General features: G+C 43.0%; 4 protein-coding genes across 4 annotated transcripts; 2 read left to right on the forward strand and 2 right to left on the reverse strand.

Annotated features, from left to right (window-relative positions):
• Positions 1–1,727: 1,727 nt before the first annotated feature.
• LOC134194086 (uncharacterized) lies at positions 1,728–2,420 on the reverse strand. The gene has a single exon (XM_062662988.1). The coding sequence runs from the start codon at positions 2,418–2,420 to the stop codon at positions 1,728–1,730; it is 693 nt and encodes a 230-aa protein (XP_062518972.1).
• A 181-nt stretch (positions 2,421–2,601) lies between these two features.
• Positions 2,602–4,596, reverse strand: LOC134194331 (uncharacterized). Its single transcript, XM_062663258.1, has 2 exons — positions 4,511–4,596; positions 2,602–3,250 (listed from the first exon to the last, which is right to left on the reverse strand). The coding sequence occupies exons 1-2, from the start codon at positions 4,594–4,596 to the stop codon at positions 2,602–2,604; spliced, it is 735 nt and encodes a 244-aa protein (XP_062519242.1).
• Positions 4,597–6,162: 1,566 nt separating this feature from the next.
• LOC134194209 (mammalian ependymin-related protein 1-like) lies at positions 6,163–8,148 on the forward strand. The gene is made up of 4 exons (XM_062663137.1): positions 6,163–6,464; positions 6,528–6,603; positions 7,438–7,579; positions 7,638–8,148. Exons 1-4 carry the CDS (start codon positions 6,247–6,249, stop codon positions 7,940–7,942), a joined length of 741 nt encoding a protein of 246 aa, XP_062519121.1. The 5' UTR covers positions 6,163–6,246; the 3' UTR covers positions 7,943–8,148.
• Positions 8,149–9,520: 1,372 nt separating this feature from the next.
• On the forward strand, positions 9,521–11,203 carry LOC134194240 (mammalian ependymin-related protein 1-like). The gene is made up of 4 exons (XM_062663162.1): positions 9,521–9,807; positions 9,868–9,946; positions 10,503–10,644; positions 10,709–11,203. Exons 1-4 carry the CDS (start codon positions 9,593–9,595, stop codon positions 11,011–11,013), a joined length of 741 nt encoding a protein of 246 aa, XP_062519146.1. The 5' UTR covers positions 9,521–9,592; the 3' UTR covers positions 11,014–11,203.
• The last annotated feature ends 2,325 nt before the right edge of the window (positions 11,204–13,528 follow it).

Consider the following 13,528-nt stretch of genomic DNA (forward strand, 5'->3'; position numbering starts at 1 on the left):
TTCTAGCATAACCGTTTCAAGCCTTTGGAAGTTCCGCGTCTAGAATCACAGTCTTTACGATATTAGTAATCCTTCTTTCTGTGGGCTTCAGCAAAGCTCAGTCTTAGCTAATTCGTCTACTTTTTGCACGGATGTCCGATGATTGATGGTGTACGATGACAGGGGCGGTGCTCTATTTCACGGGCGTCAGTAGCGTGCACATGGTTCTCAAGTTTGGAGAGGCTAATCAATCATACTCGAGAGCCGTGCCCTTTTTCACTTTCACAGCATGGACATCCGCCATTGTTTTTACCCAAGCGTCTGTAGTTAAGATGCCGGGGTATACATGCTAACATCGATGAAGTTATATTCATCTGCAACACGTGTATACACACAGAGATGAAGCTGACTGTTTGCGAACTTATGGGAAACATGGCGTTTCAGCTTGACACGCCCATACAGAAGATTGAGGAGCTGTACCTAAGTTACGGCCCATTGACGTTACGCCGTCTGTGTATGTATATAGTCGCTATGAAGGACGCGCATATGCATCCTCTGTGCTATTATATGCCGCGCCATCTGTGCTGTGCTTCAAAGCTCGCTGTGTATACGACTTGGATCATTCGACGGTGGTGGATGGGGCACTGATGGAAATTTAATTCAAGAATCTCTACTAGCTTTCTACACACTAAACAGCACTTTCTCGCTTACTTTGTAAAAGTAATACTCTGCCCTCCAGTTAGGTGATGAACTCCTGAACGAGAACCGCTCGATCTGCCCGCTGATCACGTGATTAATTCAATATATTCGGAAAATCTTCCGCATAACAAAAAAACCTAGCAAGTATCACAGAATCTGCATGCTTGTAGCTATTGTGTCTGTATCACTTTTACGACTATCGAACGACAGTGATAGCTATATATGGCTGCGTATTAACACTGCCACCAAAATTCATGAGTCATCCCTGTATAGCTGTAACTCCTAGCGAAATGATGTGGAACGAATGTGAGCCAACAAAGGTAGAATACGCCTTTTGCGGTATTGCAACAATAACACGTGATCGATCGCACTCCCACAAATTAGAAGTTAATTTCCCAAATAACAGACAAAACGTCTATAGAACACACACTGACCGGATCTCAAAGCTACGACTAATAGTGGTGTATACATAGAAAGCGTAGGTATACACCATTATTATATTATACACAACGACACAATGTGATTTCTGCATACGCTTTACCTTAATTAATCTTTTCTGCCTGTTCTCACTACCTCGTAACAACAACATTACATATACCGTGCAGTTGTATGCTTGACATTCTGAGGTTTATGAGCTAATATACTTACACAACAAACAACCTTTAAATGGTCACTCATACACCGTGGCAAAAGTTATCAGCTATAGTTCTCAGCAATAAATCAACTAGAACACAAAATCGCAACTTGAAAGCAGTCCAATCGCATGCAGGTAACAAAGCAATATTTTAAATCGACAGACACAATCAAGTGGAGTTTGAAACGTCACGTTCAACTTCATTGCGTAACTGCATAACCGAGCGACCGCAAAACAGATTCTAGTAGTGAAAGAATCAAATTAGATGCCAGACGCTCGACGGCTGTTGTATAGTCAATTCCCAGTTTGGCACATTCATGCACGACTGCGGTAGCCAATGCTCGCAATTCTTCCGTACTCATCTCAGCCAAGATCTGTGTAACTGATCTGAAGTCTTCATCTGTTGCTGCTGCCGCTACACTGCCCACAGTTGCTCCAATAACCATGCCAGGGGTCCACCAACAAATGCACCTAGAAGAGCTCCACCTCCTGCTATAATTGCTTCTCGAATTGCACTCGTAATTGTGACTTGAAGTTGTGCTTGATGGTCTGCCACGGCGCGGATGAATACGACAGCTTGAAGATATGATGCCTGTAGGGAATTCCTAACGCTCACATCAAAATACGCAGCTCGGCCCTGCAGGACGTCAGGATGAAACACATCCCCTGGTCTGGCATTGTTGTGGCTGTTGCACCGTTGCTCCTTTTTGCAGTCGCGGTTGTCAACAAGAACTGTGTTGAAAATGACGTCACAAAGTGTGTCATGCCTTTTATTTCTTAGTGAGCCATGACCACAACCCAAGACCTGATCTCTATGTGGATCGATGACAGCACTACAAGAACACCGAACGATGGAAAGAGAAGATGGAAACACAGGAATGCCAAGCCGCATACGAAGAGCAATCATAAATTTCTGAGGAGACATGAACAGTCCTAATTTCTGGTTAGATATTGCCATAAGCCATGCCCTGGAATGTCTGGCGGAGACTGAGTTGAGACGTGCTTTATCTCGTAAGTTACTTTCTGCTTGATTTACCGTAGCAGTGATAAGAGTCAAGAACGGCTTGGAATTCGCGTTGTTTAGAAGCCTTGAAACCAATATTCTCATAGTGTGACTGCACACTCCTTAAAATCTCTCGAGTTGGTAGTTCACCAGGAACAATAAAATTGTGGTCAAATGAGACGAGGTTGACGTGCTGACTGCTATCCACAAATGACTTAGTAAAAGCGTGCCCAAGCAATTGACATAATAATTTGCGAGTTAAATTACAGCTGTTAATGAAGGCTGCTTAAGCTTTTCTGCTGGCTTCTCTTAGACCAAGACCACCAAGACGAACTGGTAGAGTTGCCTGTTTCCAACAGGCGTCAGACATAGACGAATTAAACATCTTCTCTAAGCAACGACGCACACCATGATCAAACTGGCTAAGATGTTCTGTCACTCTCCCTGGGAGAACAGTTCTGATTAGATGATACATTTTGCAGATGCTAAAGCAGCTGCGTAGGAGATTCATTTCTACTTGGGGCTCTTCGAGATCAGAGAGATGATCCTGACAGGAGAGAACATTGTCCACTCGTTTGGCAAACGACTGATTAAAGAATGAATCAGACTTGGCAACTGGAGACCCTAAAAACTCTGCACCTTCTGAACTCCTATTGATTTGTATAACCTCTCCACGGAACTCTGTAAATGAAATGTCACCTGATGGCCAGAATACCTCACATTTCTTCTTATTAATGTAAAGGCCATGCGATGGGCCCTTTGATGACAGTAAGTCCAGGAAAGAAGCAACAGAACTGCGTTTTCCTACGAAGGTGCCATCATCAAAGTACCAAAGCTGGAGGTGCAGTTCCGGTATGTCACCAATATCAGCAAGGAGCTTCAGGATAACTAACGAAAAAAGAAGAGAACGCAGAGGGCCTCCTTGCTGAACTCCTCTGATGATTTAATAACGTCATTCCCAAATCGAAGTTCTCCATTGCACTGATATGACCATTAAGATCATGCGAATAACTCCTGAAATTGAGTATATACACGTTGGAGAAAGGACCCTCACTTACACTCATTGAAAGCATTTGAGAAATCAATTTTCAGACAACAGAGATCCTGATCGTCTGCATGTGATTCTACAAAGCTGAAAAGACAGTGGATAGCAGCTTTTAACCCTACTTTAATGCCAGCACCAACTTGGCCAGTGGGAATGAAGACATCTGGCAACTTTGATCGAACTGACATGCCACAGAGGCGGCTGGCAAAGCGTCTTAAAACTTCTGCTACTGCAATTGGCCTGATTCCGCCTTGTTCCCTGTATAAAGCAGATAGCGGTGCTCCTGTAAGCCAAGGAGCTAACCAAGTGTCTGCTTGACAGGAAAGGAGAAAACACTTGAAATGTGTTAGCCAATCTAGACAATTTCTTGCAGAAGGGGTGGTCGTTTCATCAATAGCATCTAGAATATGCTGACAGTTCAATTTCTAACCACCAGGGCTAGTAGCTGGAGGAAAGCACGAAGAGCAGCCAAAACTGAAGCAGAGAAAACAGTCAGTGAGGTGGAATATCCTCATTCCATTCAGGAAGTAGATGTTCTGGGTGTCGTTGACGTAACTCATCAAGTGCTGAAGTGTCATCTAGAGAAGCACAACCCAACGAACTAATTACTTTTATGACATTGCTCTACCGACTTTTTCTAGCCAACCGCAGAGCTCGCTTGGCATTTGCTCCAGCGACTGTGAAATGCTTGAATTTCTGGTTATGGTGCTTGTCATCAATTCTAGCATCTTCCCAGAGACCAACAAGATGCCCTGTTTGCTATTTCTGAAGGCGTGAAAGCAGTTCTTCTTTCCTCCTCTTGAAGGACATCGAAGGACAGCTTTCGGCAGTAAGAGAAGGCGCGCAAGTACCCACACACTATCATATGTGGCATGCCTTAGTTCTTTAGCTAATACCTCAGCAAACAAGGGGCGGACAGAACGAGGAATGTGACAAATGGTGGCAATTGGAAGAGTCATAATCTCATTCATCAAGGCCTGAAACGTGATGAATTCTTGTTGATGGTAACAAAAAAATTTGCTCAGCGATCGAATGGCTTTCAAAACGGTATCATCAGACAAGAAATTGCTATTGGTCCGTACAGACTGATTAGAGAGTCCTGAGTCGTTCATCAGAGGAGGATTCGCCCCTTGTGTAGCTTCAGTCATACCTTCTGGAACCAAACAACCGTTTCCAGTAGACAGCATATCCTGCAACCAAAGAGAAAGTTTTGGTTCTGTAATCTGACCTCCACATCGTGGATGACCAGGGCTAAGAGATCTTCGACATAGTTGCCAATGGGAGGAGTATGGGAACCCACAAAAGGCACACAATTTTTGTCCATGCTCCTTCTAGACTGAAACAGATGGAAAAAACTGTCTAGAGATGTGTTGCAGGTTCACATGTTGCCAAATCAAATTAGTTATTAGAGAAGAAAGATTGGCATACAGGACACCGAACGTAATTGGAAACAGCACTTCTGTCAATTGATGAACCATGTTGATCCGTCATCGCGTGTCCAGAGAAACCGGATGTCGTAAATCCGTCAGTATCCACCTCAGGTAAATGACAATGCATAGATAAAGCACATTTGCAAGAGCGTTGGTGAATATCCATACGTCTGAAACGGTCTTTCCCGCATCCTGAACAGAAATTGACTGACAGATTGCAGGAGGCTGAAGGTGTAGCGTCCTGTGATTTTGACTTCCTTTCAGTAACGGGACCCGGATGAGGATGAACTTCACCAGAACGTAAAGTCAAGATGGCGGCCATCGCTAGAATCAAAAACCAGCAAGCAACTGCTTTGTGGGGCCGGAAGTCGTCAAAGACAGATTTCCAAAACCGAAGGGAGCAAGAAACTTTACCACTCTTCTTTGACGACATCTCGTGCTAGTCGAATTGGCAAGAGGCTCAATTAACAGTGTGATGATGCCCAACAAGAGAAGCGAAGCACCCAATCCGATAACGATAAGCATCCAATGACATCCCATAAACACGTCCCAGACAAGCAATCGTCTCGCACAACCAAAACACAGTTTGAAACAGACAAGCGGGTAAGAAAGGCAGCAGTCATATCAATATCCGGGGTGTATATATATATATATATATATATATATATATATATATATATATATATATATATATATATATATATATATGTATGTATGTATGTATGTATGTATATATATATATATATATATATATATATATATATATATATATATATATATATATATATATATATATATGTATGTATGTATGTATGTATGTATGTATGTATGTATGTATATGAACGCAACCAGCTCTCCGAAATTATACGTTATCGGTCGGTTTTCATACTCTCTGCATACGTATAGAGGAAGATATTTGCAGCTGTAACTCGAACTCTACTTGACAACCGCCGTCAATAGACATACCGGTTGTGTAGATTTTGAACCAGCGTGCATGACTTTGAAAAAGCATGACTTGGTCTGCTAGCCCTTCGTCGTTTCTCTAATTAGCTAAACCCTCCTCTTTTCATTGCACAATGGCAACACGTCAGATCGTTAGCATGCGACAAGCTGCAACACGAGAAATCTAACAATTAACATTGTAGTTGGCAAGTCATAGAGTATTTTTCACATCTAGAAACGCGCGGATAGCAGATAAGCAATCAAGTGACGCAATGCCCGTTTCTCATCACACATCCTCGTCTCTTCGCCGTGTCAATATCTCAAGCTGTTAATTAATGTGAGGAACTCGATACATGTTGAGAAAGGAGGTCTCAACGCCCCCGCAACGACAGACCCGTGAACGGCGGAGGTGGTGTACCACAGGAGACGCGGTGAAATATATCTATATAGAGGGTGTCCAGATCACGCCGATCCAGTTCACGTAGAAAGCACACGATCAACGCCTCACGGCAAAATGGTTTTCGCTCTTCTGTTTCTTGTTGCATGCGTTTTGTCAACTAGAGACGTAACGGCACAAGAACCTAAACCGTGCAATACTCCAGAACAATGGGAAGGCACAGCTTGGCACAACAACCAAGAGACTGGAATTATGATAATAAGCAGGATATCGTACGACGCAACGAACAGTCGCATTCGAACATTTAGTCTTGTTCTCAACGGACCTAGTGCGTGGTACGTCTCTGCGCAGCATTGAATCTGTGACGCCCAGTACGTTTCGTGTTGTTGTTTCTACAGGCAATCGTTTGAGTGGATCTTACTGTACAAAGAAAAAAAGTTCTACTTTTTCTCTGAGCAGACGGGTGCCTGCGTTGTACGTGCAAATGTCTGTTGGTTCTGTCTAATTTTATCGATAAAACTTATGGGAGTTCTTACGCAATAACGTATTTACCGTTACAATGGTCGCAATGCTTCGTATGAGCCTGCATGCATCCATGCTTTGTGGGGACAGTCTGTGTGAATAGGTGCGCACATGTGTGTGTGTGTGTGTGTGTGTGTGTGTGTGTGTGTGTGTGTGTGTGTGTGAGAGAGAGAGAGAGAGAGAGAGAGAGAGGAGAGAGTGAGTCTCTGCGTGTGTGTGTGTGTGTGTGTGTGTGTGTGTGTGTGTGTGTGTGTGTGTGTGTGTGTGTGTGTGTGTGTGTGTGTGTGTGTGTGTGTGTGTGTGTGTGTGTGTTGCACACCTACAGGAGATGGCTTGGCCGCCGTTAGTCTGTAAATAATTTTTGCGTAGCACTCACAAATACAAACAAAGTCTAGTCTACCGTAGATCTGAAGATTCTACCTCTCTTGCATCAAGAACCGCAGCAGCTGTTGCTACCATTGGTGTAGCTCACCTTACCGCCACACCTCGTGTACCAACTGGTTGCCTCATTGGACCAACACTGAGGGCATTCGCAAAATGAATCTTTTACGCAAATGCCCACCAATATGCAACTAGGACACCGCGGGCAATGCCTAACGGAAACGCAATCTATACAAGTCTAGATCTGATAAGATTCGCAAACGTTTTCAGCTGTGCTTGTACAAACCTGAGGTGTCTGGATACGCTCTCCCAAATAGCATGCATGTTTGTGAACAGAGCTTTAGTCTAAGAAGGGTTTGCTATGCTGGCCTTGTGTATGTACACACATTGTTACATGTACTTCAGGTGTCCAACTTTTTCCGACAATACATACCGGCGGGAGTGCCATCTGACGCAACATTTAAATATCATCTCTCCAGAGGTCTGACTCCAAACGTTGTGACAACAAACACGTTTGCCAAAGCGTATAAAGTTGACCTTCATGAAGGTATAGTGAGATGTTCACTCGCGGTAACAATCTGCGTAATGCTACGTTTGTTGGTTAGATCACAAGGAATTGCTTCACGAACATCAAGATCACCACGGTCACACTCATACTTGGTACGGTTCGTTTACTACCGACACTTGTGTTCCAGTGCTAGAAACTATCTATGAAGGAGATCTGCTCGACGAGGAGGCTGCCGAAGAATATACGGATACTCTTCATAGCATCCGCTTTTCTGCCATGAGTCCTGGAATTAAGAACCCCAATGTGTTTGATGTACCGTCTATTTGCTCCGATGCCACAAACGGAACTCTACCGTCTGTAATCGGTGATGTCTTGCAGTGGCACCGTTTTGCGTATCTGTAAGAGTGACACAGTTGGAAAGCAGCTGAAAAGACTGATTGCGAACATTTATGTGTTGGTTGCAATGTACGGGTGATTGCTAGTTTGCTATTGGTCACCTGATGTGACTTGCTAAACTTTGTACTATCACCATGCGTGTAGTTTGTCCAATTTGTTGTTGTGGCTAAGTACCTTTGTCATCAAAAGTATAAACATTACTTGGTCTGCAAGAGTATCTGATCGGTTCTAAACATTATATAACTATAGCTTAATTAATTGAACCAGTGCTGACAATGGTCACAAGTTATTAGAAAGAACAATTTATAGATACCAATTTCTCAATTCTTCTAGTGTTGATGGAACGATAAGTTCGTTACTGTATAGTGTCAGTGCGCGCATATAAGATAGAATAAAGTAAATTTGGTCAATTTAGTTTGTACAAATTAATTTTAGAAGCTTAGATGAGTTCGCTTTCGGTTATAAATAATATGCTAGTTAAATATTTGAGTTTCTCAATTTGTTGGTGTTTCTAAGTAAAGTTAAGAAATTAGTAACTTTGCTTGTGTCACGTGGTCATATAACAAAAATTTGAGAGCAAACATTAAATCATACAACAGTTTCAAAATCTTGCAATAGTTATGTTGCATTCTACGCGCACTTAGCTGTAAACATGCAGTCTTCAAAAGCAAGGTATCTCTAGCAGTCTGCTTAAAAAAACCATGCAATTTGTCATGGACAACTGTCACTGATATACTAGACTAAATGTAATAGCAAACTCTTGCTTTAGTAAGCCACAATTACAGAAACCTTGTAACCGACAATTATTAAATAAATTAACCAATATTTTTAAATATAATTTTTGAGACATAATTCTATCAATTTAAATTTGAAAGTTAATAAAATTTACAATTTACATTGACTAAAATTAATAAATGGATGAACTTACATATTTAAATTTTGTTTTAGGCTTTAGAGCTATAAAGCCTAGTTAAAATAAAAAAATGTAGTAAATCTATCTTTAGTCACACCCAAATTGTGGTATACAGCTACAGTGAGGCAATACGCGTATCTTAGTTTGCACTGCACTTAGGTTACTTTAAATATATAATAAAAAATTGCTTAAAACAAAAAAAGAAAAAGATCGTTGAAAAAGGTTGATGATGATCTGTGAATCTTTTGGCGTGACTTGGTCACATATTTCACCTCGTTGCTGACGACGACTTCATTCGAAGAACGCCACGTACCTTAAGTGCTAAGAGAACGCCCTCATCCTCTGGGTGACCGCCCATAACTGTCACCATGTTTCAGTGTACTGTTTCACATAACGATAAGTAGTAAGTTCAGCTGTCTGTGCCGATCTAGAAACGAGAGCAGATTATCTGATGAAGATCTATCACACACTGCAACGTTGCGGTCTAGCATCTCGCTAAAAATATTGCGAATCAAGTGTGTAAATGGTGTCAGAGAACACCTGAGGCTCAAGTTGGCTAATCTTTGTCTCACAGCTCGTAATCTGCCGATACATGTGATGAAGTCAATGGCTAGAACTAAGGCGGTCTTAACGCCCACGCCCTGTAAGCCTGTGAACGATAAAGGTGGTACCGCGAGAGACTGGCTGGTATACAAGAGTGTCCAAACCACGCCGACCAGATTCACGATCAGTCTTTCAAGAGAATGTTTATCGTCGTTCTGTTTCTTAGCTTAGCTGTCTTGTCAAGTGCAGGTCCTGTCAACCAACCAGAACCATGCGAGACTCCATTGCAATGGGAAGGTACAGCTTGGCATGATAACGAGGAAGACGGGGTCATGATCGTAAGCGAGCTGTCTTACGATGCAAAAGACGACCGTATTCGAACTCTTAGTCATATTCTCAACGGACCGGAGTCGGGGTATGTCTGTGCATGCATACGTTTGTGTAGCTCATTGACACTAATGCTCTCTACGAGTAGAAAATCGTTTGAGATGATTCTTCTGTACAGCGAAGAGCGCTTCTACTTCATTCCTCAAGAAGGGAAAGAGCACTGCGCGGTAGACCTACTATTTCTTTGTGGTATAATTATCTATAGCTACAAACTTGGTAGATCTCTAGAGACCTCTTACGTATATACATGTATGTGAGCTACAGCACGTATGTGCAGAACTGCATTCTATTCTACTTATCCATTCATTTCTTCTTTGCAAACGGCAACGTACAAACTGCACATATAAAAGCTGCACAGCCACCGCTGCTGGCAGTGCAGCAGCTTTTATCAGTCCAGCTGCTTTTATCAGTCCATCATTGAGGTAAAAATGACAGTTTTTAAATAAATTTGATCCTTCGTGCCGTTGATCTTGTCCACAGCTGTTGCAGTAGCAACCGCGGATGGTGTTCCTAGGATTGACGTCAGTCACTTAGGTGCTACCTCGTGTACAAACAGTTGGTCAAATAATTACATCACAGCCTCATATTACGCTATAACCACGTGTTAGGTGCATGTATAACAAGCATGGTCATGTGCAAAACAAGCACAATAATCAATTCAACTTAATTTAATTAAGCGTGAGCTCTAGACTTGTAACAAAACATTTACACTGCTCGTTGCAGGTATCGAACAGATTTCGGAGTTACATACCGGCTGGAGTGCCATTGGACGCTAACTTCGTATATCACACTGTCAGAGGTCTGGGCAAAAACTCTGTGACTACCAACACGTTCGCCCTTGCTTACGAAGTTGGAGCTGCAAAAAGTAATATGATATGCATTTATTAGCAATGATTGCGTAATGATACTTGTGCGTCTACATGGATTAGATCAAGAAGAGTTGCTTCGTCGCGATCATCAACATTTTGGCCACACTCATACATGGTACGGCTCGTTTACTCCCACAGCATGTATTCCTGTTCTGGAGACCATCTATGAAGGTGATACGCTGGACGAGGACGCCCTTCTTGAACGCACGGAGACACTTCATAGTATCCGTTTTTCTGACATGAGCCTGGGGATTAAAGACCCCAAAGTGTTTGAACCACCGTCCTATTGCAAAGACCTTGGCAACGCAACTCTATCGTCGGTGATACAGAAGAACTTGCATTGGCATAGGTTTGCGTATCTGTAAGGGCCAGGCGATGAAATGCTGCTTGTGGAGACTGATTGCAAACGTTGAAATGTGCGTTTGATTGATAGCTCTTTTGTGATTGCGTAGTGTGTTTGTTAGACTCTCAGAGTATGTTTGAAGTGTTTGTCGTAGTCCATTTTGAAAAAATTGTGGATTGTCTGAGTTTTGCAATTGAAATTTAAAATATGTACTGGCGTGCAAGTCAACTGGATTACTTTAACTTAATGTTAAAAAACCTACACTCGAAATCTGATAATTTTACTATAGACGTTAGATGCAAACAATAGATATCAGTTTTACCAAACCTCACGACTAAGTAAACATAGCCTCGGCCTCCCAGACCCGTGTAGAGCCGATTCAAAATCGTCCTCCACGGGTCTGGGATGGTACCGCCTTTTCTCAATACATTGCAGTTGGTCCTAGGATCAGCATTAGTGTTCAGTTTCATAAATGCATACCTTCTCAATTACGGCCGTAATACAAGAACGACGAAGACATGTCGCGCTAGAACATCGTGTCGCATCCCGCTGCACGGTACCTTTGTGTTTACAGCTACGGTTTCATCATTTGTGTGTTAGTAGGAAACGCGAACGGGACGTTATGAAGCACTTTCTTTTACTAGTGGTACCGTGGACGCGATCGGCATGTGTCTGATCGCCTTCGAGTAGATGTTAGTCGCTCGTGGAGGAGATGAAAATTCGCGATGTGCGCATCCGCTGTGACTCGATCGTCCGGATTCGATGTGACTTGCCGCGAAATCGCGACAAAACTTCGCCGTGAATTCTCCGCAAAACTTTTTTCTAGTAGACGTGATCATGAAGACGTTGAGAATGCAGCTGGCTGGCTAGTGTAGATGTCGAAGCATCGGTTCGAACAAGCGGCTCTACTAGGTGTCGTTACTGCCGTTGACAGGCGCACAATACAAACCACGACGTGTAGGGACGTGAGTTTGCGTGAAGAGCGCACTACAAGTCGTCGTTTGTGTACAGCGTAGTCTTTGGTAGACAGCAGACATGCATGAGATGTCTTCGTTGATTACAGCCGTAATTGGAAAGGTATGCATTATAAAACTGAACACTAATGCTGGTCCTAGGACCAACCGCAATATATTGAGAAGAGGCGGTACCCTCCCAGACCCGTGGAGGACGATTTTGAATCGTCGCTACACGGGTCTGGGAGGCCGAGGCTAAAGTAAACAGGTGTTTTAGAATTTCTGATATGCTTAAACATCAAAGAGAAATTCAAAAACAAATGTTCTAGTTTGATTTTGAAAATATTACTACATGTTCTAATTTATCTTTACTATAGACCAGGTGCACGCACGTGACTATATTAAGGGACATCCGGGAAAGCATTTCGTTGAAATGACTTCTAAAGTTGCGCTTCTCGCCAGATATAGAGACTCTCTAACTAGTTTAGAATCTAGAAAGCGATATGACGAATAACTGTTGCTTCTGAAGAGCAAAGATCCGTACGAGGTGCCCCTACATGAATGAAAAGATGACACAAACCTTGGCCTAGTACCACTAGTATTCACGTAGGAATGTACTTTGTTTTTTCTGCAAGACCGTACACATGGGAGCAACTTATGAACTACAATGTCTGGAGTGCTACCAGAGATTTATTCCTGGCTGGGTAAGAGATGTCTTAGTCATCAAAGCTAGGGAGATCACAATTCTCACTGATACGGTAACCCAAGTTGCTAAGCATACCAGGTGTCATGGGGAATTTGACATCCCCTGTTTGCTGCACCCCCGAGCCGTATTTACTAGGGAATTTGATATCCCCGAGCCATATTCTCTGAGGGTCTGAGGCACCCCTCTTGGGATCCCTTGGGGAATTTGGTAGCCTCTATCCATCATGTAGGTAAATGATCAGTCGGCCGACGAACTACCGGTGCACTTCCAAGAAGTAAAGGTGCAATGATGCTAGACGATCATGTGGCTTCCAAGAAGTAATTGTGCGATGATGCTAGACGATCATGTGCCACTATGCTGCAGAACTTTCGGTGATGTCATTGTTTTTAGTACGAAACACCGACTAGCCAATGCCATGCACAAGTTCTCGTACAAGATAAATTCAGTGCTGTCTAAGAAGTAAGTGTTGCAGTAACCGAGAGAAGCATATTACACGGTCTGAACTGTAGCAAGTCTAGGTGGAAGAAGTGACGTCTGCCGGCTGTGCGTTTAGGCTGTATGTTGATCTTTGCGTCATTGCTTAGGTTAAATGGTGTCTGGTATTAGAATGACATCACCATGAGGTCGTGAACTCTGTTGCACTGGCACATGACCGTATATCGTCGCCTCGCTATGACTCATTGGAAGTTCTCGGGTAGTTCGTCAGCCGACTGATCGTTTAGCTACATGATGAATTACGACACAACGCGCGCGCGCGCGCGCACACACACACACACACACACACACACACACACACACACACACACACACACACACACACACACACACACACACACACACACACACACACACACACACACACACACACACACACACAG

This window comes from Corticium candelabrum, chromosome 18, assembly GCF_963422355.1.
Source record: "Corticium candelabrum chromosome 18, ooCorCand1.1, whole genome shotgun sequence".
Classification (NCBI taxonomy): domain Eukaryota; kingdom Metazoa; phylum Porifera; class Homoscleromorpha; order Homosclerophorida; family Plakinidae; genus Corticium; species Corticium candelabrum.

What these genes read in the sequence shown, in the direction of transcription:
- LOC134194086 (XM_062662988.1), bottom strand. Translation starts at nt 2,420, where the DNA reads ATGAGAATATTGGTTTCAAGGCTTCTAAACAACGCGAATTCCAAGCCG.
- LOC134194331 (XM_062663258.1), bottom strand. Translation starts at nt 4,596, where the DNA reads ATGTGGAGGTCAGATTACAGAACCAAAACTTTCTCTTTGGTTGCAGGA. An exon ending in CGGTTGTTTGGTTCCAGAAG is followed by an intron (nt 3,251 to 4,510) that starts GTATGACTGAAG and finishes TTAAATCATCAG; the next exon opens with AGGAGTTCAGCAAGGAGGCC.
- LOC134194209 (XM_062663137.1), top strand. Translation starts at nt 6,247, where the DNA reads ATGGTTTTCGCTCTTCTGTTTCTTGTTGCATGCGTTTTGTCAACTAGA. An exon ending in CTCAACGGACCTAGTGCGTG is followed by an intron (nt 6,465 to 6,527) that starts GTACGTCTCTGC and finishes TTGTTTCTACAG; the next exon opens with GCAATCGTTTGAGTGGATCT. An exon ending in TAAAGTTGACCTTCATGAAG is followed by an intron (nt 7,580 to 7,637) that starts GTATAGTGAGAT and finishes TTTGTTGGTTAG; the next exon opens with ATCACAAGGAATTGCTTCAC.
- LOC134194240 (XM_062663162.1), top strand. Translation starts at nt 9,593, where the DNA reads ATGTTTATCGTCGTTCTGTTTCTTAGCTTAGCTGTCTTGTCAAGTGCA. An exon ending in CTCAACGGACCGGAGTCGGG is followed by an intron (nt 9,808 to 9,867) that starts GTATGTCTGTGC and finishes CTCTACGAGTAG; the next exon opens with AAAATCGTTTGAGATGATTC. An exon ending in AAGGGAAAGAGCACTGCGCG is followed by an intron (nt 9,947 to 10,502) that starts GTAGACCTACTA and finishes TGCTCGTTGCAG; the next exon opens with GTATCGAACAGATTTCGGAG.